The following is a 24,317-nucleotide window of genomic DNA, read 5'->3' on the forward strand; positions in this document are numbered from 1 at the left end:
AAAAACGGATCATCCAACTCTTATGCGGTTTAAAAGAGTACAGTTTTTACTCATTTGTCTCTTTATGGGAAAAATCAAATGAAGCTCTTGACCCAGTTTCCCCACTATGAATTTCCATGTTTGTGTTCATTATTCCAGGGTGTATTCCAGGATGTATTTGTATGAAATACATGTTTTAACCCACTGATTAAGAATATATTGAAATGACATATTTAAATACCGTAACAAATTACTTCAGAAAACAATAAGTGTATGGGAAAAGAAACATTTTTATTTGATTGACTAAATTACCATCTTTTAAGGACTGAAATTGAAAACAGGTCAAACGTTGTGGACATGCATCACATTCGAGACCTAAATATTAAAAAAACAGATGCAAGATGTATTTTGTTGTACAAAGTTTTTTTTACAGTCTATGGTTAAAACACATAAAAGACCGCACTGCCTCTACATGCTCTTCTTGACAGTTTAAATTCTGAGTTTGCGCACTACGGCATGTGACCTTTCAAAATAAAAGACGAATCAAGTATTTGTACACCGTCGTGATACATTTGATGATTGTTTTGCCATCGAGATTAATACATTTAACTAAACTAAATACATGAGTGCATAAAAATCATGATATTATGCTACCGACTATTGTTTACAAGTATTTGATTAAAAAAAGTCTACAAAGTCCCTCCCCTGCGAAACTATTGTGACAGCCGCTCTGCACGCTTTTTCCTGCTCGCGGTCAAACATAACGGAAACACTTCCTGAACCGCCTGGTGTTACCTCTCCTGTCGTCCGGACTGAGCTGCCTGTCTGCTGCTGCTCGGGCTCGGAGACTCGGGGGATGCTGCCGCAGAGATGGAGTTGAATCACAAAAACAACAAAGTGTCGGACGGAGTTTGAGACAAAGGGAGGGGGTTAGCGTTTGTTCGTTCTGCTGAACTGGTCTCTGGATGGATTTTTGTTGAATATAAGACAGGGGGGGGGGGAAATAGAAAAATGAAGCTGCTGAAGCCGAGCTGGGTGAGCCACAACGGTAAGCTTGTGCAGGAATCTGTTGGACCAAGTTGGGCTTTTGTTGTCGGCAGGGGGGTGAAATGATAAGGAGGCATGATGGTGGTGGTCGACACTTGTTTGACTTGTTTGTCACTTCATAGTCACTCGCATACAATACTTTATTCAACAAATGAACACACACATCTGGTGTTTTTGTCAACCTCAGTACTGCTCCTCTATGCTCCAAATATATTTAATGTTTGCTAACCTTAGCTTGCGAGCTAACGTTAGTTAGCCCCCCCACGGCTAGCTCGGTTGCCCTGACGCTAGCTAACTTACCTTCAAAATGACCCATTTCGAAGTTGTTGTCTGAAAGTGACTTATTTTTTTGTTTTTTGCTTGATTTTAGCAAACGCACCTTATTTTTGTTACAGTAAACAAGCTTGACGTGGAGCTAAAAGAAAGTGTCTCTCCAAGCTGTCAGTTTTGGAAAGTTAACCGTTGGGGAAATGGCCTGAATTTAGGGTGCAGCTGACGATTAACGTTAGCTAATGTCATTAGAGTCAAGTAACTCGTTTTTAAGATGATTCTTTTAGCCTGTGAAGCATCCTTAACATGTGTAAGTGTCCACATGCCGGAAAACCAAATGTGCAATGGACATGTCCAAAATACATGTCTTATGTCTTATCTAACGGCTCATAACTGACATGAGTTAACGTTACAGTAGAGACAGCAAGCAAATCCCTTCAATGTAACAGCTGCAAACAACTTTTTTTCTGTAGAGATGGTCTTTGACACTCAAAATAACCAGCAAACATGAGTTTCCTTCTTCTTCCGCTGTGCACAAGTTAACATCTTTGGGCTTTAGCATCAACATCTACAATCAAACCTTGCATCCTTATACAGCCAGGCACTGCAACATAAAGCCTGTCCGGTGGCATCACTGTAACATGCTAAAAAGATACAATTGACTTGAGCTTTGAGAGCTTTACTCATTTTTGTTTTCACCTGTAAAATACCACATCTAGACCATCTCCATAAAGGGCTGTCAACTCTTGAACACATTACCAAGTGGAATCAAATTAAATCCAGATATAAAATATGTTACAACAAAGGTTAAGTGCTGGCTAAAAGCAAAGCAGAGCTGTACCCATTTTTAGCAAATTGTACTGCAAATTACCAAGGTTATGGTGTTGTTGATGTGTATTTTATATATATTTCCATATCTGTAGTGTATTGTGGTTTTGTGATACTGAAATCTCTATATTTGAATTACACCAGTGGTTCCCAAAGTGGGGTCCGAGGTCCCCCAGGGGTCCTTGAGGGGTTCCAGTGGGTCCCCAGCACAAAGGAAAATAATTTATTTTTTACTGTAATTCCATCCACAAGTAACATAATGACATAATGTATGACTGTTTTGGTCATGTGTTTGATACACTTTCTGTAATAAAACATCTAAAAGCAAAAATCCTATCGTATGATAAAATCTATCAAATGGGAGTCTGTGGTCTAATTTGTGTCAGTTTAGGGATGCTTGGCGTGAAAAGATTTGTGAGTCACCGAATTACACTGTACACGTCAAAGCCAAACTAGGGACAAGAGTTGAAAATTGGGCTAGCAATAGCTATAAGCCAACCGAAGGTTTCCGGGCCACCGTGGGGCTGGCTACATTTTATTGATGTATTATTTCATTTACGCCACCCACAGTAGCTCTGTTTGCCTGTAAAGAGAAAATCTCATTAAAACTAGGATTTGACAAATATCATTAAATGTTGACATATGTTTTGTTCCACAGGCAAACCCATATTTTCAGTTGACATCCACCCTGATGGGACAAAATTTGCAACTGGTGGGCAAGGTAAGACCACATCATTTGGCACTGAAACCGCTTCACTGTCGTGGGATGTTACTGAAATGAAATGAACATTTGTCATTTAGATAATATCCAGTGCTTGATGAAGTACTGGGCTGATGAATATGTACAGTGTTGGTGTCTGTTTCTTAAGACAGTTCTGAATCTGTATCACATCATACTAAATGTTCTCCTGCAGCCTAGGACTACAAATTGTGTAAGATTTTCAAAGTAAAGCACAGAGATGTCTTAATCATGCCGTCATGGAACAGAAAGTCAGGGTTGTATAGGTTTTAATATTGGATTTGTTTTCAGGAGAGGATTCTGGCAAGGTGATGATCTGGAACATGGCCCCAGTCCTCAGAGAGGATGACGAGAAGAATGAGAATATTCCCAAAATGCTGTGCCAGATGGACAATCACCTAGGTAACCGGCCTTATCTGTGGAAATGTTTGGTTAATTGATGTATTGATTAATTCCCCGCTAAGTAAGTTCTTCAAGTACTTCTGTTTTAAGCAAACTAGTTCTTCTAAAACATATACAACTCTACTATGAACAATACTTGTAGTGTCACAAATACAGCAAAACACTGTTGCTACCACAAACACTGCTCCAACTTCTTACAAAAAACAAATACAGCCAAGGGTGTATTGTGATGTATTACGCATCACCCACCACATCAAAAAAAGTGATGTTGTAAAAACCTTTTTAGAGCTACACTGACTAAAGGACCATCATAGGGCGGGACAGAAGCTACTCCTAATAGTGAGCAAAAATGTAAAGGCATAATGAGCAGGATTTGTTGGTTGTGGTTTGTCAACGCAACATTCAGAGTTGGCCCTGGATCAACAAGGGTTACGGTGTTCACCAGTGGGTCAAAATAACCCCAGGTTCTTCCTCATTTTGGAACGAACTTTGTCTCGTTTTTTTTTTTTTGCCGCTGTGTCCGCCATCGTTGTAGCGTCCCCTTAAATGCGCGCTTATGGTCTGGCACCTGGTTGCTACATTATATAGAGGTTGATGCCTGGAAACATCCCGAACACAGCTAAATAAGCAAGTACGTGCAGAGGGCAGGATCTCTGCGGATACAGACACACACTTCATACGTGATGATTGAGAGGGAATATTTTGGTCTATACATTGCATATATACGTTTGTCTTTTAGGAAAAATTATACTCCTTGTGCCTTTTTTAAGAGAAGCACCCTTAAGGGAAAATAAGAATATAATTGAGTCTTTCAAAACTGAGCAAGCCTTTGTAGCCTCTTGCCTAAATTGCAGTAGCATTATTGATACCGCTGCCTGCCACTGAATATCAAATCTTTAGTTCACACCAGATGGGAGATGCGGACAGCAGGTGAGCACTACTAAAGCATCTATCTGTTCAATCCTCGCTAACTCCGACCTCTGTTATAGCATTAAAGGCTGAATGATATCAGAAAATCAATGGAACATCTATGAGACGCGAAGAAAAATGGCATAATGGGTTAGGGTTAATAGCTCTGTATGCCTGTAAAGAGAAAATCTCTTAGTGAAACTGTGGAAGATATCACATTTGAGTAGCTTTCTATAAAGATTAGGTTTCACGAAGAGTGCCAGAGAGTGCTACCCACCACTAAAATCTGGCGGGTTGCATTGTTATATTTGTTCAAATGAGAATTTATATTTGCCAGACTTCAAAAACACTTAAGAATAATACTTAAAGAATACTGCCAGTTGGATTGAGACAACTTCTATACAAGATTACACATATGTAACTCTTTCTCCATTCTGTAGTCGTGACTATGTCACTGACTGCTTCTGACCTGCCAATTACGTATAGCCAACTCAGTTTCTTTCTGCTAGTTTGAAGTTTTAATCCTGCTGTGCTCCTTTTCTCTGTGAACAACAAAGAAGCTGATACTGCTCCTCTATTTCCCTACAATCAGGCACCAAATGTCCTTGATTTTACAGACCGCTTCTATTTATTTCATTTGGATTCAACAGCTTTAAGCAGTAGAACAGGTTCTATGACTCCTGCTCCTACAGCTCCTTTTTAACTATTACTATAAATAGTAACGGTAGTTTCGTGCCAGCAGCCTAAAGGTTGGAGAAGTTGGATTCTGATGCCATAGTTGTTGTTGTTATATAATAATAATAATAATAATAGTTATTATTTGTATAGCCCCTTCAAAAACAATAGTTTACCAAGTGCTTTGACAGGAGAAACAAAAGCACATACAAAAATATACACATTGTAATAGTGAAAATAGAATATGGGGCAGCGTTACAATTAAATAAATAAAATTGAGTTAACAGGTGATAGGGCAACAAGACGGCACCACATAAAAGCAAGTCTATAAAAATGTGTTGTAAGAAGTGATTTAAGAAGAAGTGGTTTGAATCTTTTTCTATGTTTTTATTCAACAACTACTGCTGCCCAGTCTCCAGCAGAAGGAGAGTGTGAATTGCACTAACGTGAAAGTGTTCCAAATAACAAGTGCAAGCAGTCAGATTTAATAATAGGAACGTGTTGCACTACTATATCGCAGGCACTATTAATGCCCATCATAACACGCTGCCTAGTTAGTTATATTTATAACCCGAGTGTATATTTGTCTCTGCAGCCTGTGTGAACTGTGTGCGCTGGTCCAACAACGGGCTGTACCTGGCATCAGGAGGAGACGACAAGCTGGTCATGGTGTGGAAGAGAGCTGCGTATGTACACACGCAAAATGTGCAAATACAAATGCTGTTTCTGCTGTTACAGTCCAATCTTAATGATTTAGAAAGTAATATTATATTTTTGTATGAATTTCTTAGTATTTTAAACCACAAAGTTTTCTAAATCAAAATTAGATTTGTGCTGTTTGTGTTTTGGCCGTGTGTTTTCTCTGTAGATTCATCGGTCCGAGCACAGTGTTTGGGTCGAGCAGTAAGCTGGCCAATGTGGAGCAGTGGAGGTGTGTTACCATCCTGAGGAACCACACTGGAGGTAAGACGCAAAACACACTAAAACTCTTGTTAACACTTGGTTTTAAAACGGGGGTCCGAACACAAACTGGAGAACCGGGACACATCGTCTTTCACCCCTGTGTCTATCATGCGTCAAATGGGCAAGGTATAGCGCGTTGGCACGTCCTTTAGTGATGATGTATTTTCCTGTTACGTCCTTGTGGATGGATTGGCATTTGCACTACAAAAATATGTAGACAGACCACCTCTGCATGTGGTTTGAGTGATCGGATCACAATGCTACTTGGTGGTCGTTTACACTTGTATTAAATGTTGTTCACCTGTGATTCGATTTTAAAACCAAGTATAGACAGGGTCTTAGGTCTATGTACACAGACAACACAATACATCTACAAAATGCACAAAAAAAACATTAAAAACACACTTTTTTTGAGATACAGTTGAGATAATACCAATTGCAACGGTCTTCAGGGTTTGTTGTTGCATAAATAGGTCAACACTTATTTTAAATAACCTTGTCACAGTAGTTAGGGTATTTTTCACTCGAACCTCTGATTAGTAACACGTCTTTAGACTCAGGCAGTGATTTCGGTGTGTTTTGTTTGTAGATGTGATGGACGTGGCTTGGTCTCCACATGACGTGTGGCTGGCCTCCTGCAGCGTGGACAACACCATTGTCATCTGGAACGCTCGTAAATTTCCAGGTGGGAGAAAAACAACCTTTAAAATGTATCATTTGCAATAACTAAAGGAAGACAGAATATTTTGCACAGTTCCTCTTGACCTAATGTCATTTCATTAATTATGAACAGAATTTAAAGGAGATTTTGCAGTAGGGTGACATTATTAAAGATATATTTTGGGACGTGCACTTTTTAGTTTTTTAGTTATCTGGCCAAGAGTTTGTATGTTAAAGCTACAGTTTTAGGTTAGCATAATGAGTGTCTACCAAAGTATCGCAATTTATATTGCAATACAGGGTTGCAAAAATTATCTAATAATGTGCTGCTTATTTGTCTACTAATTGATTGTTCATTTGGTTTATAAAATGTCAGAAAATAAACTCAATAAAACTTTTTAAAGCCCAAGGTGATGCCATCAAGTTGCTCATTTTACCTGACTGATACTAGACCTAAATATCAACCTAAAACATCAACATTCAGTCTCTATCGCATGAGACAAAGAAAAGTAGCAAATCCTCATATTCGAGAAGCTGGAACTTGGGAATGTTTAGTCATTTTTCAAGCAAAAACCAATATACCAAACAATCTTTATCAAAATAGTTTCAGGTGAATGTTCACCTTTCTTTTGATAAACTAATTGATCATTCAAGCTTTTTGTTTAACTTCTAATAAGTAAGCCTATACCACTATTAGTATTAAACAGTATGCAGTATGTTGATAGAGCAGGAGGCTTTCATCGATGTCTCTGTCTTCTGTGTCTCTCCAGAGATGGTGACATGGCTGCGAGGACACACTGGGTTGGTTAAAGGTCTGACGTGGGATCCGGTGGGGAAATACATCGCCTCCCAGGCCGACGACCACAGCCTTAGAGTGTGGAGGACAGTGGACTGGCAGATGGAGGCCAACATCACCAAACCCTTCAGCGAGGTACAAAAACACTGTCCGCTGTGTTTGATGATGCAGTGGCGAGCAGGTGGTTGACAATATTCCATGGGAACGTCCACATTCGTTATGCGTTTTCACCCTTATTTGTAACATCTGTATGTTTTCCTGCCAGTTCTGCCACAGCACAGTTAAAGGTGCAGTAGGTAAGACATATAAAACTAACTTTCTGTCATATTTGCTGAAACTGACCCTATGTTCCAGTAGAACTACATGAAGCAGGTAATTTAAAAAAAATATCCGTCTCCTCTGGCACCACCTACAGCCTGTAGAGCGATTTGCAAAAGATCCACAGCTCCCTGTTCAGATGCACCAATCAGGGCCAGGGGGGGTGTCTAACTGCGTGTCAATCATTGTTCATTTACACGCATTAATTCTTCCTTGTGGGGGGGGGGGGCTTAGAAGAACATTTTGGGCTTTAGCGGAAAGGGAAAGGGCTAAGTCCTGGATCTTCACAGTCCTACCTACAGCACCTTTTAACCAAATGAGGGTTTGTTAATTAGTTTTTGTTATGTCTATCTGTGTCCCAGTGCGGCGGGACGACCCACGTCCTGCGTCTCTCCTGGTCTCCAGACGGCCAGTACCTGGTATCGGCTCACGCCATGAACAACTCCGGTCCCACCGCACAGATCGTGGAGAGAGACGGCTGGAAGACTAATATGGACTTTGTGGGCCACCGTAAAGCTGTCACTGTGGTGGTAAGGAAGTTCTAGTCTGATGTTGTCTAGTGGCCTTAACATCTGTCTGCACACTGATGGCTCTGGTTTCTTCCTCTGTAGAAATTCAACCCAAAGATTTTTAAGAAGAAACAGAAGAACGGCAGCGCTCCAAAACCTGGCTGTCCGTATTGCTGCTGCGCAGTCGGCAGCAAAGACCGATCGCTCTCCGTCTGGGTCAGTTTCACGCTTCACTTTGTTTTAGAAAATGGTCATCACTATTGGGCAACTGACTCTTAAAATTCAATATTACATATTACTAGTTACTTTCATTTGAAAGTAATATGTTACTTTACAATATTACTGTCTATGTAAAGTAATGCGTTACTGTTTAAACCACTTTTGTGTTACTTTCACGCCATCTTAGCTGTTCATCACACATTAGCGTTGGCTGGAACAAACGCCTGGCAAGCTGCCATAGTTTTTGGTATTGGTTGTTTCAATGAAGGCTACCCATCAATTTTAATATCAACTTTTTTAAATGTTGAATGACTGTTTAAGTGATTTCTCTGTAAAAAGTTCCTAACCCTGTTTTAGTTACTGTTTAGTTCCTAGCGACACTAATGTTTCCTGTTTCTCCTCTTCAGCTGACCTCTCTGAAGCGCCCCCTGGTGGTCATCCACGATCTGTTTGATAAATCGATAATGGACATTTCCTGGTATGTTTTTGAAAGGCGTTGTGGGGCCTGTCACACATGTGCATCAGTGTCTCCCTCCATAAGTTTCTCGGCCTGTCGCAAAGACTTAACATTGAGATGAAAGAAATAATCTGACCTTGTTTGCAGCTCCAGGTCTCCTGTGTGCAGGCCTTACAAATGTCAATTTTTATAATCACAATCTATTGGAAAAATGCTGTTTGGCTCCTGGGAATGAATTATTTTTGTCACTGTTGACCCTGCCACACTATCCAGCACTACTCTAAACTCTATTATCCATGAACAGGATTTTAAGACATCACTGGTACACCCTCCGTATCTCTGAGTTAGAATTGTGTTTGTCAGGACTCTGACAGGTCTGGGGATGTTAGTGTGTTCGATGGACGGCACTGTGGCCTACCTGGACTTCTCACTGGATGAACTGGGAGACCCACTGAACGAGGAGGAGAAGGTTAGACACACATCATGGAATCGCATCTGGCTGCTAAAACTCAAACATAGTTATTTAACTCAATAAACCAAAACAAATTACTCCTATATTTAAACTAGACCCTGTTTGTCTTTTCTCAGTACTACTAACTTAAAGTCTTTCCCGTCATAATACTGATTCCCAACCAGAATGTTCTAAAATAACCTTTCCTGCGTTTGCTTTTTTCTGTTGACTGTGAAAAAAGTTTTCAAGAAAACAGAGTTACAGTTCTAGACATCTTGGTGTTGTTACCTCTTAGAACAAACTCTAAACCAGCTACCAGGCACATTCATTCAATGTGTCTGAGCTTTATTAACATGAGAAAACACATCCTAACCTCTGTTATCCAGTAGTTTTTCATGCTTAAAAGGTAAGAATAAACCGATGAGGTCTGGTTTAACACTTGAAAGCAGCTGTTTTTTCAACTGTTCTTACCTGGTATGAACACCAGAAAGGAAAAGCAGGACTGTTGTAATACCAGTTTAAGTTCTAGAAACACCTTCCGATCATGGATATATTATGTTATATAGCAAATAATTTGTGGTTCAGATATAAAATTTCCATGAGCGGAATAAAAACGGGAAGGGAAGTGAAAACCAAGTCCCCCGAGTTATGTCATTTATGTTTACAAGCCCTGGTTGGCTTGTAATTGGTAAATGCCACCCGGGGGAAAAAAAATACATCAACACGACCTCTTTCCATCATTCCGTCAAGAACATAAAGAACCCAAATTAAACTTCCTCGCTCTCTTCCTCTGACATACAGAACAGCATCCATCAGAACATTTACGGTAAGAGTCTGGCTATAACCAGCACCGAGGCTCAGCTTTCCACCACCATCATCGAGAACCCCGAGATGCTCAAATACCAGCAGGAGCGACAGAACTCGGCCCAGGCCAACCTGGGACCAGGAAGCGCCGGGCCCGAATCCTCAGCCCCCAAACTCAACAGTGTGATGAACGGAGAGTCTCTGGAGGACATCCGGAAGGTGGGAAACTGAAATGTTACATCCAACAAGCAGCAGAGTGTCGGGTTCTCGTGCATTTGATAAATAATCATAATTTATTCATTTGTGTGTGATTATGATACACATATTTCTGCTTAGAATTACTCGTATATTTAAAATAATGAAGTCATAGAACAGAGTTTCCGACTCTGCATAGATTATATATTTGCAATGTTTTATGATTCAGGTTGCAGGGAAAAGACATAGAAACTCACTGATTATGTTAAGATATTTAGACGATCGCCACAGAGAATAGATACAGAAGATAAACAGTTTCAGGAATACAAGTCAAACACAGGAGAGCAGATGATGTCGAATAACTTGGAAACAGCCCATTTTCAAAAATCGGTGATGTATTGGAAACATATTTATGAACACCATTTAAAAGCTCCATTTTTTCCTTGCAGAACCTTCTGAAGAAGCAGGTGGAGACGAGAACCGCAGACGGCAGAAGACGAATCACACCGCTCTGCATCGCTCAGCTGGACACCGGGTACGGAAACGTGAAACACTACGGTGGCCCCCGAGAGCTCAAATTAAGAAAATGCATGCAAATAGACACAACACAAGCAAAAAAAAAAAACATCATAAGCAATTGGACAACACAATGCGCAACAGAAAAACACTGCATATGGAGAAAAGTACAACAAAATAGTCCTCCTGTCTCTGCAGGGATTTCTCGCCGGCTCTGTTCAACAGCGCTCCCATCCTGCCCTCGGGCTCCTCCATGTCCAACCAGCTCACCCCCCAGCTCAGCTCCGACTCCAGCCCAGGACAGGCCTCTTCTCTGGGGCTTAGGCCCAGCCACGACCCCATGCTCACCTCACCTCCACCCAACAGCACCGCCAAGGGGCTCGAAGACAACAAGGATGGGTACAAACTGTTCTGTTTTTCTTTTTCTATGATGTTCTGTCTGCGCTTGTTAACTTCTTCAGATTTCTCACTCCTAACTCTCTATCATCATCTTATCATTTAAAACGCCCTTGATCTTCTCATTCCCTCCTCCTCTCTTATTCCTTATTTTCTGGTTCCCTTACGTTCCAGTTTGAAGACCAGCCTTCTGCTCACCTCTGCAACCAAGATCGAGCCAATGAAAGCGTTGGACTCCAGGTTCACGGAGCGGTCAAAGGCCACACCGGGGGTCACAGCCGCCATCTCCTCCATTGCTGGACTCACGCCTCTAGACAGGTGATCAACTCAGTATAAGTGAAGAAAAAAAAATTGTACAAATGTGAGAAAAGAGGACAAACCATCTCAAAATTGTGCTTTTCTGTTCCATCCAGCAGGCCAAAAGACGGCATCTCTGCCCTGAAAGACATAAAATCAAAAGATGACACCAGCAGCGACAGCGAGGACAAGATGGCCTCCATCAACAAAAACTTGTCGTTCAGCAAGAGGAAACCTGAGACGCTGATGGATGGAGGAGAGGTGGTGGAGAAGAGGAAAAAGGGACGGCCCAGGAAAGACAAGATGGCTGCACCCATCGCCCAACCCTTCACACAGGTAGAGAGATGGAGGAAAAAGATGAACAGATAGACGGATAGAGGTCCCGGTACATCATTGAACTCCAAGAGATCCATTCATGCCTTTTATGAAAACATTAACAAACCAGAACAAGAACATATTCAGGTCGTGAAGACATTAATTAACCCCGTAGTTACAGAATGTCAGTCAGAGTGTACTTTTGGGCTTCAATGGTTTTGAATTGAATAGCAAGTAATATTGAAAAGGTCTAGTAAAAGCTCCTTTTGTGCAGATGTCCTTGGAAAAGAGAGAGAGAGAGAGAGAGAGAGATATATATATATATATATATATATATATGTGTGATTAGTCCCTCCTTTTCCTGTCAGATAATTCCTCCAGCAGAGCGGGAGCCCAGCAGGGTGGCAGCTCCTCCCGCTCCTCCAGCTGCTCTCAAACTACCAACGCCCAGTATAAAGAAGGCCTTCAGTCTGCAGGTAACACCGTGTGTGTGTGTGTGTGCGTGTGTGTGTGTGTGTGTGTGTGTGTGTGTGCACTCTGAATTCTTTGTGGTGGTTTTATCTTCCAGGAGAAAGGTATTTTATTTTTAGAACAGAACCACCTTTATGTACAGTTTTCTGCTGGATGTTAAGCCCGTTTTATGGTTCTGCGGAGGCTCCACGCAGAGCTTTCGCCGTAGCTTACATACGTGGCCTGATGTTTATACTTGTGCGCTGGTGTGTGCGTTGAGCCGGCGTGTGTACGTATGTATGTATGTGTGTGTGTGTGGGGGGGGGGGAGAAGTGTGTTAGAGCGGGGGAGAAGTGAGAGAGTGACGGCGATTACCTTCGGAGCGAGTAGCGACTCTAGAGTCACAGTGAGAGAAACAAAGTGTCTCCCCTGTTCTTTCTGACCACGGTGAGACATCTGGAGCAGGAAGAGTTAACCCTCTCCTTGATTTCACGTTGTTTATGGAGAAGGAGAACCAGGAAATGAGTCGGGGGGGGAAATGCAACGCTACCAAGCCACGGCCGAGCGACGTGTAGTTACATTTTTCGAGAGGTGCGCATCAGGCTCCGGCGTAGGCTCCGGCGTAGGCTCCGGCGTAGGCTCCGGCGTAGATGCAGAGGGGTCTGTGGGGGTACGCCGTCGATTCAACGCAGTAGCATAAAACGGCCTTTAAGCTCTTAGTACGTTTTACTCACCTTAAATTGTTATTTCTTTTTAAGCTAGCGGAAATATGTGTTTGCAACCCAAATGAAGTGACATATTTAGCATTTTATATTCCTACTTTGTGTTTGTTTGTTGCACCTGTGTCTGTCGCAGACGGCATTTAAAAAAAACAGAACTGGAGTTGCAGTGATTGTACTGGCCTTCACTCACAGTGCTGTATTCGACAGTAGTCTGTAGTAGTCAACTCCCTCTACTGGTGATCAGTAAGAACTGCAACAACATCAATGGAAACTTTTTTTTTTCTTTGTTTGTGAGCTAGAAGCACACAAATAAGCATCCATCTCTTCCTACCCATAATTCCCGATGTTTCTGTAGTTTGTTTACACAGCAGTTTAACACATTACAAACAAAACCACGCTTGATGCAATTTTCTCAGTGATACTTTTGTGTGAATGCCACTTTGATCTGCTCTGACGTACCAAACTAAGGATGGTAACGCTGCATAGATCAAATAACATTTTGGGTGGGAACACACATTGATTTAGGATCAATTAGGATAACACTGTTTCTTGCATACCTGTTGTTAAGCTATAAATGGAAAGTGTGTGTGTGTGTGTGTGTGTGTGTGTGTGTGTGTCTGTGTAGGTGAGCATGGAGCCGTCAGTGTTCCTGGAGGTGGAGAACGAGGTGTCGTTGGTTGCGGGTTCAAAGCTCAGCCAGCTGCGATGCTCCAGAGACGGACGAGACTGGAACACGCTGCTGCCTAGCTCAGTGGTCACTGCTGCAGGGAGCAGGTACGACGCTCAGCGTGTCATTCACCGATAGAGCTCGTCTTTATTCCTCCATCGATTTGTATAAATAAATAAATGAATCAACAACACTAAATCAGTTCTTTCGGCTCTTCCTCTCCCTCAGTGACGTCGTCGCCGTCGCCTGTCAGGACAGGATGTTGTCAGTGTTCTCTTCCTGTGGGCGGCGGCTCCTTCCTGCCATCCAGCTGCCCACGCCTGTGTCAGCTCTGCACTGCACCGCCCACTTCGTCATGGCTCTGACAGCTGGAGCGACGCTGTCTGTCTGGTCCGTGCTCACAGATTTTGTTAGAAATGTTGTGGTGGATTTCTTTCTTTTTTTTTTTGACTTTATCTGTATTTATCAGGGATGTTTCTAACTTGTCTGTTATTTCCCATGTAGACTAATTCATTACAGAGATATTTGTATATAATATTATTTTTTCTCTCTGTACCAGTTGATAGAAACGTCGTTTCAGTCAAAGCTTTTCATGTAGAACTATATATGAGCAGTGATGTGTTTGTTGATATTGTTTCTGGTTAAAAAAAAATAGCTTTTTTTAATTTGTTTTCTTTCTGTGTTCAGGGACGTTCAGAAACAAAAGGCTCTGGTGAAGAACGAGTCCCTGCTGACTATTTTATCTGGTGAGACACTGCAGCATGTGATGATGACACAGGAAGAATTCAACATTTTGGGGAATGCATTTATCTGCTTTCTATCCTGGGGGGGGGAGAGAGAGATGAGAAGATGATATCAATCTCACGTCTGTGATAAGTATGGTACTGGGCTCAGTTAATTAAAGGTCCTATGACATGCTGCTTTTTGGATGCATTTATATAGACCATAGTGGTCCCCTAATACTGTATCTGAAGTCTCTTTTATATAGACCTTAGTGGTCTGCTAATACTGTATCTGAAGTCTCTTTCGTATAGGCCTTAGTGGTCTCTAATACTGTATCTGAAGCCTCTTTTATATAGACCTTAGTGGTCTGCTAATACTGTATCTGAAGTCTCTTTTATATAGACCTTAGTGGTCCCCTAATACTGTATCTGAAGTCTCTTTTATATAGGCCTTAGTGGTCCGCTAATACTGTATCTGAAGTCTCTTTTATATAGACCTTAGTGGTCCCCTAATACTGTATCTGAAGTCTCTTTTTATATAGGCCTTAGTGGTCCCCTAATACTAGCACCTTAGGATGTTGCGTTTCTGTGTCTGTAGCTTTAAATCCTATTGAGGAGGAGAGAGGGGGGGCAAGGTGGAGGGTGGGGGTGTGGCCTAGACCAGCTTGCGGCCACCGTTGTAACTCTATTTACTCATGGGCGGGCCAAATTCTCTGGGCAGCTGTGGGCGGTGGGCAAAGCAGAGAAAGGGGAGGTAACCTTTCCCCTTATGACGACGTAAAGGGAAGATTCCAGATCGGCCCATCTGAGCTTTCATTTTCTCAAAGGCAGAGCAGGATACCCTCAATCTCCCTCTTCAAGAAGATGATCCATAAGAGATTCAAACCACGTTATTTTGACTTATGTTACTTATTTATTGTATGTATTTACATCAGTGAGTCTGGAGAATCCAGTCACAATATCCTCCCTAAAAACATTTGTGTTTGTGTTTTGAAGGTGCAGACACCACAGTGTCTCAGTCTCTGCTGACCCAGCAGGGAGTTCCAGTCATTGGACTGTCCAACGGGAAGTCCTACTGCTTCAGCTCCTCACTGGAGACATGGTGAGACTAAAGAGTAGAGACACAGTACGGCTGAAACAACTGCTAATAATAACACTGAGTGTGGTTGAAATGATTCTTAAAGAGCAGGACGCCGACTGAATAATTAAACTTCTTAAGAATGATATTGTGTCTCCCTCAGGACTCTGATAGCAGATAAAGGAGACTCTCTGGTCCAGTGTGCTGACTTTAGAAGCTGCCTGCCTACCCAAGATGCACTTGTGTCCCCAGGGCCGCTGGCTGTCATGCAGGGCCGCAACCTTAAGTACGACGGCAATATTAAATTGCCCCTTCTCAGTCCAGATGAAATGTAATAAAGAAGTCAATTTAAAAAAATGTGTCTGGTCCCTGCAGTGCTGGTCGGCTGGCGTCCCGCCTCTCCTCCACCCCTCACCACCTGCAGCAGAGCATGACAATGGCCTTCCTGGAGAATCAGCTGGCGTCTGCTCTGACTCTGCAGTCAGCGCAGGAGTATCGTTACTGGCTGCTCATCTACGCCCGCTTCCTCGTCAACGAAGGTACCAAACTATCACCCTCTAAGGGTTTGTACACTTTGAACACAGGACTGACCGTATATGTTGAGTTGGATTTTTGTTTCAGTTTTGACTTAAGAGTGTGTGTGTGTGTGTGTGTGTGTGTGTGTTACCTGCAGGCTCAGAGTATCGTCTCAGAGAACTCTGTAAGGAACTGCTGGGTCCTGTCCACAAATCAGCGGCCACAGCCTGGGAGCCCACCACTCTGGTATGATGACAAACGTCAATGTCCTCTTCTCTTTCCCCCCGGCTCAGAGTCCTTAATAATATCGACTATCTGTCGATACACAGTCCAATCTGAGACTTCTGTTTACCTTAATGTTGATCAAATAAGGATCTGACACATTGAAATAACAGCTGTTAATCTGACACACCTCTAATTTTCACGAGTGACTTGATCCAAATGGCATCAGGACGTCCTGATTCTAAAGCCTTTAAATTATTAATATGACCTAAAAGCGATCAGCTCATTTAACTAGAGAAGAGGTATCACTCTGAACGGCAAGAAACCCTCAGTCCAATCGCTTTGTACCGTGGTGTTACTGAGTGAACTTTCTTTCCTCGCAGATGATCGGTGGGTGAGTACAGACACCAGCTACAGAGAGCCCACCAACCTGACCGCAGCCACGTTGGGCTTAGAAGTTACTGGAATGAACGTTAATTAGCGACCGTTTAAAACCTAGGGCTGGGCGATATGGAGAAAATCAGATATCACGATATTCTTGACCAAATACATTGATATCGATATTGCGACGTTATTGTAGGGTTGACAATTGGTGCTTTCACAAAACGTTTTTCACAATGAGATTTTAGATAAATAATCATCAATAATGTGGTAAACAGTTTCAAGTGAAATTATACAGAAAAAATAAATATAGGATTTCCAGCTATATACTGACTATGTTTCCATGCATGCACAAAAATAGTGCGATGTTAAAAAAAAAAACTGTAGTTCTTCAAATGAAACTCTTATCAATCTGATTGTATATCCCGATATATGATTTCATTACGATATGATTCCATTGAAAGACGATAAATTATCATATTGAATTATTGCCCAGCCCTATTAAAACCTAAAGATATTACATTTACTACGAGACAAATCAGAAAAAAACAGAAAATTCTCACGTTGGAGAGGCTGTAAATATTGTAATTATTTAGCATTGTTGTTTTGCTTATTAAACGATGAATTTGTTATCGAAATTGTTGATCAACTCATCAATTAATCCAAAAAATGCTTCTGAACGGCTTAAAGGTGCTGTATGTAGGATTGCGAAGATCCAGGACTTAGCCAAAAAAATGTGAACATCAACAACCTCTCAGTCCCTCCCCCCTTTCTGCTAAAGCCCAAAACGGTCTCCTAAGCCCCTCCCCCCACAAGGGTGAATGAATGTGTGTGCATGAGCAGTGGTTGACACGCAGTTAGATATCAAACTGTGATAATATTTCACTGGTCCATCACATTGTGAACATTGTAGTCCTGTGTCAACCTGTGCGAACAAAGCTAATAGCTAATACATTTAGCCCTCGCTAGCTCTGCCACCCCAATAACTGTAACATGTTGCTAACTGTTTGTTTCCTGTGTTAAGGGTCTACGTAAGCGCGAGTTGCTGCGGGAGGTTTTACCCGTCATCGTTGAAAACCTGCGATTCCAGAGACTGTTCACTGAATACCAGGACCAGCTGGAGCTGCTGCGCAACAAATAACACACACTGCTACAAACACACACACTCAAACTCATCATGAAATCAGTTTGGTTTGTCCCGGCTCGGCTCGGGTCAACTCTTGACTGCTTTTTCTCAACTTGGGAAGCTTGAAACGCTGTTCTGGCTGAAAGCTGAAAAACACATCCTGGGTGTTTTAAGAGAACTTTACTAACAGCCAGTCCACAGCTTTTCAAGCGCTGGGACTTTTCAGTGCTGTTGCTCACTGGGGAGAAGTGGTGGGTGCTTAGTTTTATTTTTTTTCTAATCACGATCTCAGTATGAACTTTCGTCTTTTGTCTTTTTTTCCTGCTACAAGTGTTTTTTTCTGACCTATGACCCTCTCCTACACTCCTAATTATGAACATAAAAAGATTGACTTAAGAGAGGCGCTGATAGAAAGGTCGGAGGTTTGATTCCTGCCACGTGTGAATCCTTCTTAAGTCCGTTTCCCTCCTCAGAGAAAGAGAGCAGAGGTGAGACGCTCATACAAATCAGAATGGATGTAGAAGAGCAATATGCTTGTACCAAAGTGATGCCTTTAAGTGTAGAAATAAAGAAGGACATGAGCGGAATCCAAACAAAATGGTTCAACCGGCTTTTTAAAGGCTAAATCTGCCAACGGGGGAATTTTTCGGTGCGTATTGGCTGTCTTTAAAAGTGACAATGCGAATGCCAAAATGTGAAGTCACAGCGAAGAAGATAATCAAATGTATAACCCCACTGGAATTTAAATTCTGAAATACAAGATGGACCTCTGGAAAACAAAGTCAGCAGGGATCTCAGGTGTTTAAATGATGCATTTTGCCTCATTTCCACTGCATAGTTCGGCTGTACTCGACTCACTTTTGGTACCAGAACTTTTCTCCATTTCATTTTTTATTTGGAAATCGCTAAACTGAATAAAACTTCCTCAACTGAGCAAAAAGGTTTAATGCTTGCTTCCACAGCCCACAACTTTTGCTAATGGAAGACCTGAGTAGAGCTGTACCATGCAGTGGAAATGCAGCATTTGTGTCACTTTGCAGCTGATTCTAAATCACGGAAGCATTCACACGTCACTCAAAGAGCACTTAGAGCATATCAGATGGTAGAAAATGTGTTTTTGTTTAGTCACAAGCCAATTGTGGCTTGTGACTAAAAATCAAATGAGAAATCAGCTAACACAATGCCAGACTTAAAAAAAACAACGATTAGGCGATGCAGGAATGTGTATCAGTCACATCTTGAACTGCAACAATGTTAGACATCAGTACAAGTTGTCGATACTAATGTCATTTTTCAACAGTTTGACGTAATTTCATCAATTGTTACAATAATAATTTTTTTAAACAAGATGATCAAACAATGGTCTAACATAAGTGGATTTAATAAGTCCCATTTGTATTGTGTTGGGTGAAATAAATTCAGAACCAAGCTCCTTTATCATGACATCTCAGATTATATATTTACTGTATACCACATTCTCCTGCCTGCCTGCAGGTGTTGCTGAAACGGGAACAAATATTTTTTTCTTCTTAATACACACGGGTTTAACTAAACATCAACAGTGAATCCTCTGATCTGCAGAGACTTGGAACATTTGACTGTAAACTTGTGCCACAGTCCCATACAGACACGTTTATTGTGAATATCAGTAGCTGCTCGAGGAAAATATGCTTATGTCAGCCTTCCCAAAAGCAAAAACGGTCAATCTTAAAGATATATATTACTGTATGTGTATCAAACAGGCCTCCTGTCTCGTATGTGTTTATAGTTTCACCACATGCGCATGTGAAGTGTTTTTTTTTTTTTTTTTTTACTCATAAATCACACAAGGATTTGCCAGTTAAAACGTGGGATCGTTTTGAAATGATATGAACGTTTCAAAAAGGCCCAGTGGAGACATGGTATATAACATTATTTGGTCTGTTTCATTTCTTGTCCCTTGTAAATAACATATTTTTTTGCTGCAACCTGTTTGTTTTCTCTCTGTTGCCGGGCAAAAAACCACTGTAAAGAAATCCGTTTAATCAGGACATTTTTCCATCTTCCATCCATTAACTTGAGATTTTAAGCAGTCATGAAACACGACAAAACATCATTGAACTTCAAGAAAAAGTACTTGTGTGTAGCCTTTTTGTCCACAGCAGCAATCATGCACTCCTCTGCCCACTGTGTGTGTGTGTGTGTGTGTGTGTGTGTGTAAATGGAGAGTGTGAGCTTACGAAGCTTGTTTACTGCTGTATTTGACTGCACAGTGTGGAGAGCAGCACTGAGGCAGAGGGGAAGAACTCGTCTTTCTTTACCAATCTGTACAGCATTACTTTATTTCAATTCTTTTTTTCTTTTTTTGCTGTTAGTCATTTTTTAAATGTTTGTACAAGGCAATTTTTCGTTTCCATTTTCTATGAGAAAAAAAAATGAGTGGAGACGAGCTGAAATTTAGCTTTAGAAGAAAGAAAGTGAAAAACTAAATAAACGAACAGTTGGGTTTTGGTAATTTCCTGTCTGGCATTTCTTACTGGAGCTCTGCCATTTTTACTTTTGACTTAATCCATGTGACAATATGCCAAGTTAATGTGCTGTATTCTTTAAAGATGTACCAGTGAACTCAGAATTTATTCTGCATTCTCCCTCACTTTGAATCTTTAACCTAACTCGTCTTGTGAAATGCTACTCTTCATCATTTGTATTGTTTTCTTCGGAAGCTCTGAGAGGCAAGTGAGAAAAAAAAACTAAAATTCTGGTCATTTTCTACGTCTAATCTAAGTCGTTTTCTTTCCTGTTTATTAACTTAAGAACAGGTGGGGAAAAGTTTTGCCAGGATAATTTTTCTAAGTTACTTTACTTTTATCTGTGAAAACAGTAGTTTTGATACTCATTTCAGCCATAAGAGGCTGAAGTGCACAATTGTTTTCACCTGCTGAAAGATGAAAAGTAAGGAACTCAAAACGATTATCCTGGCAAATCCTTTTTTACCTGTTCCTTAATCAGCAGAGAAAACGATTCAGATCAGACTTAGAAATAGATCACCCACATTTTCTCACATCCACACATATTCCGTAGCTTTAATTTGCATCAATACGAGATATATCACTACCTTTTGAAAAGTTAGAATTAGTTTTGGCCCCAAAAGAAGATGAATGATATGATTCAAACTTCCAGTTAGTTGATGTCCCCACAGTGTTGCATGATATAGAAGAATACTGTTGGATCTTGGATTTTTTTTTTTTTTTTAGTCCATAAAAGTCCAAAGTGATCATGGATAATTGCTGAAGCAAAACGGTGCAATGTTGCTCTAAATATTGAGTCAGCGTGTTTTCTTTGGGCACTCCGCAGTCTACTCAATGGTTAGATTGAAGAGGTTTAAACTAGAGATGGTCCGATACCATTTTTTGCTTCCCGATACCGATTCCGATACCTGAACTTGCGTATCGGCCGATACCAAGTACTGATCTGATACCAGTGTGTCATATATTTTATTATGTTTTAACAACTGTATACTACTATCCCTGTATGGATGTGATATTATTTCTATCTTTGTTGTCGGTCTGGCTCAGGTTAAACTCTTTGTGAAACATGAATGCCACAGAACTTTCTTTTATTCTGCAGTTTGACAGTTATTACGGAAAAAGAACATAAATAAACTACTTTAACATAGATTTTCTTTAGGGCTTTATTACGTGGTATCGGATCGGTGCATAAACTCCAGCACTTCCCGATACCGATACTGGAACATCTCTAGTTTAAACTGATTTGTCAGTCTATAGTCCACAACACATTTCCTGTTAAAGGGGTGATTGAATGCAAAACCGATTTTACCTTGTCATAGTTGAATAACGACAGTTTAGTGGGTAAATATGACATACATAGAAGCTCAGAATCCCATTGATACCTCTTTCCTCTGCAAATCTCACAATTTGAAACTGCCTCTGAAAACGGGCAAATCTCAACGAGCTGCCTAGTTGACGTCAACTCCGTGGCTCCTCCTCATTTGGCTCTAGTCTCTTTCTTTGTCACGCCCAAACATTTACATAGGCTACACCACTGATCTGAGGTCAGCTTAAGTCTTCTGAATAGGTCGCGCAGATCTCAGAAATTGTATACATTGTTCATCTGGTATTTTATCACTAAATTCACTTTTGAGACTTTTTTATGCGAGAAATCAACTATGTAGAGGTCAAATATGGGCCGTTTTACGAAAATTGATGGCTAATTGCAAATTTTGTCCGACTGTGTGTCGGAGTTCAGCGGCCGGTGCTGCCTGGGTTGCTGCCGCCCGGCCTGCCTTCCTTCACAGACCCCGGCCTGCTGTGAGGTAGATGGAGCTCCGTCACGGCAGGCAGCCCACGGCACTCCATACCCACGCAATGTCACCGTTTTTTGGGTTAATGGACTACCAAACGCCGCTGCCCTGACAGAGCTCCAGGGCCTGCAACTCCCTTCTTCCTGCTAAATGGCCGGTGTGTGTGAGTGAGAGCGCGGTCAGCGAGCTTGTTACGCCAGCAATCTCTTACCGCAGGTTCCAGTTAATCTTATAATGTGTGTAATTATAATGTGTTGAGTTATTTAAACAAACATTGAAGGGACAGTCGCAGCTAACGAAATCCCTAATGTTCACAAAAATGCATTAAATTGAAATCGGACACCATAGTTAGCTTTATAAGACCTTGGGGTAGATGTTATATAAGTGGCGTGACGAAATTCAAACTGTAAATATACTCGAATTACGCCGAAAATGAAGCTAACTACCCGCGATCTGTACACATAGGATTGAAGGGACAGTAGCAGCTAACGAAACCACTAATGTTCACAAAAATTCATTAAATTGAAATCGGACACCATAGTTAGCTTTATAAGACCTTGGGGTAGATGTTATATAAGTGGCGTGACGAAATTCAAACTGTAAATATAGCTACTCTAGTTATGCCGTCAGCTGGCAGCCAGCCAGCTCCACGGAGCTCCACGGAGCCCCGAGTATTCCAGTAGTCCAGTACCCAGGGAATGGAGGTTGCCACTTTCTCGTCAGACTGTGTGGAGCTCCTAGCTAAAGTCCGACACGTCTTACCAAATATTGCAATTAGCCATACATTTTCGTAAAACGGCCCATATTTGAGCTTTATATAGTTGATTTCTCGCTTAAAAAAAGTCTCAGAAGTGAATTTAATGACGAAATAGCCCGACAAACAATGTATAACTTTGCAGTGTCTGAAATATGAGACCTGCTGTCTCGTCTCCAAAGGGTTTCTATGGGGTTCGCTCAAACCAATCAGTGCGCAGCTCATCTAAATATTCATGAGCATACCATATTTGGAAGAAAAGCTCTTGTTCCAAATAGAGCCATATTCACAGGGTAGTTAAGGACCTAATAAAATAGTATTCGGGCAATTTTCAGCCCAACCAATGTTACATACCCTATTAGGAGACCTTAAGGAACAGTGTAAAATACCCTATATAATCATTCTATCACCCCTTTAAAGTGCTCATATTCTGCTCATTTTCAGGTTCATAATTGTATTTAGAGGTTGTACCAGAATAGGTTTACATGGTTTCATTTTCAAAAAACACTATATTTTTGTTGTACTGCACATTGCTGCAGCTCCTCTTTTCACCCTGTGTGTTGAGCTCTCTGTTTTAGCTACAGAGTGAGACATCTCACTTCTTTGTTGGGAGTCACACATGCGCAGTAGCTAGGTAGGGACTATTAGCCAGTCAGAAGCAGAGTATGAGGGCGTGCCACCCTAGCAGCTAGGCGAGCATTATAACGTGTGTTACAAAGTGACACACTTTGTTTGGAGCAGTTTGTGAACAGTGTTTTCTGTTGGAGATGGTGAGTCCCTTTGGGGTGGACTTTGGGATTTTTCACTTTGTAAACCTATAACATGCACAAAAAAGATATATAACACTATAAAGAATAAGGAAAAAGCCAAACAGCATAATAGGAGCACTTTAATTCCAGCTTGGTATATGGCTGCATTATTGTGAACTTGACACTGAAACAAGAGCTTGTTCCTATTTAAATTTGCACACAGTTTGATGCTAAGGTTCCATGTTTCTTTTACCGATGACTGCTGATTTCTTATTTTCTTATTTGTCTGTTGCTCAGACATAGGTTTACACTGGGGGCACTGGGCTAGCTATAAAAAAAAAAGAAATATGTGGAATATATCTTCAATGTTCAGCAAAATTTTGAACATGAGCAAAACAACTTGCTCAAACACATCTGAGGGAGTCAAGGGGTTTATACATTGATTGAAATACTGTACCCAGAGCCATATAGATAGTAATTATAATTATTAAGTAAAATGTATTTCTCTATCACTCTGACTGTACCTAATTATTGATGTCAACAAGCATATTTAAAGAGGTTATTTCCGCAAACAAAAAACACAAAGGGGAGGGAAGAGTAATGCCTTCATGTTGACTGCAGGGATAACATTAAATGAGAAAAGTTGCTCTACAGATGAATTAATATTTGAAAGCAACACAGAATGCCTGAGAGCCACGGCATTATATAATCCATTATATTGTTATATATTGAATTGTTACCTGCTGCATACACTTTGTGTTTCCCTTTATATTACTAAAGACATTTCCACCATAAATGTTCCCATAAAAAAAATCACCAGAATGCAGGAAATGAGTTTGTAACCTTAAAAATGTCCTGGAGAAGGACCCACAGACCCCCGCATAA

At 41.1% G+C, this 24,317-nt stretch overlaps 1 protein-coding gene across 2 annotated transcripts; it reads left to right on the forward strand.

Annotated features, from left to right (window-relative positions):
- The first annotated feature begins 776 nt into the window (after positions 1-776).
- hira (histone cell cycle regulator a) lies at positions 777-20,123 on the forward strand. Of its 2 annotated transcripts, none has more exons than XM_078251503.1 (25): positions 777-1,027; positions 2,783-2,845; positions 3,155-3,265; positions 5,445-5,535; positions 5,718-5,812; positions 6,402-6,497; positions 7,243-7,403; positions 7,949-8,116; positions 8,198-8,311; positions 8,722-8,792; positions 9,135-9,240; positions 10,024-10,245; positions 10,671-10,756; positions 10,936-11,136; positions 11,308-11,451; positions 11,547-11,766; positions 12,114-12,221; positions 13,543-13,691; positions 13,813-13,974; positions 14,272-14,330; positions 15,303-15,408; positions 15,548-15,670; positions 15,760-15,923; positions 16,058-16,146; positions 17,528-20,123. In XM_078251503.1, the coding sequence occupies exons 1-25, from the start codon at positions 991-993 to the stop codon at positions 17,642-17,644; spliced, it is 3,063 nt and encodes a 1,020-aa protein (XP_078107629.1). In that variant the 5' UTR covers positions 777-990; the 3' UTR covers positions 17,645-20,123. The 2 variants fall into 2 exon arrangements, with proteins under 2 accessions (XP_078107629.1, XP_078107630.1); XM_078251504.1 differs by having other exon boundaries at positions 11,550-11,766.
- Positions 20,124-24,317: the final 4,194 nt, after the last annotated feature.

Source organism: Sander vitreus, chromosome 5 (assembly GCF_031162955.1).
Source record: "Sander vitreus isolate 19-12246 chromosome 5, sanVit1, whole genome shotgun sequence".
Lineage (NCBI taxonomy): Eukaryota > Metazoa > Chordata > Actinopteri > Perciformes > Percidae > Sander > Sander vitreus.

Excerpts from the sequence above, each read along its gene's own strand:
- hira (XM_078251503.1), top strand. The coding sequence starts at position 991 with ATGAAGCTGCTGAAGCCGAGCTGGGTGAGCCACAACG. Across the intron at positions 11,137-11,307 it reads CTCGAAGACAACAAGGATGG|TTTGAAGACCAGCCTTCTGC; the intron begins GTACAAACTGTT and ends CTTACGTTCCAG. Across the intron at positions 15,671-15,759 it reads ATGCAGGGCCGCAACCTTAA|TGCTGGTCGGCTGGCGTCCC; the intron begins GTACGACGGCAA and ends TGGTCCCTGCAG.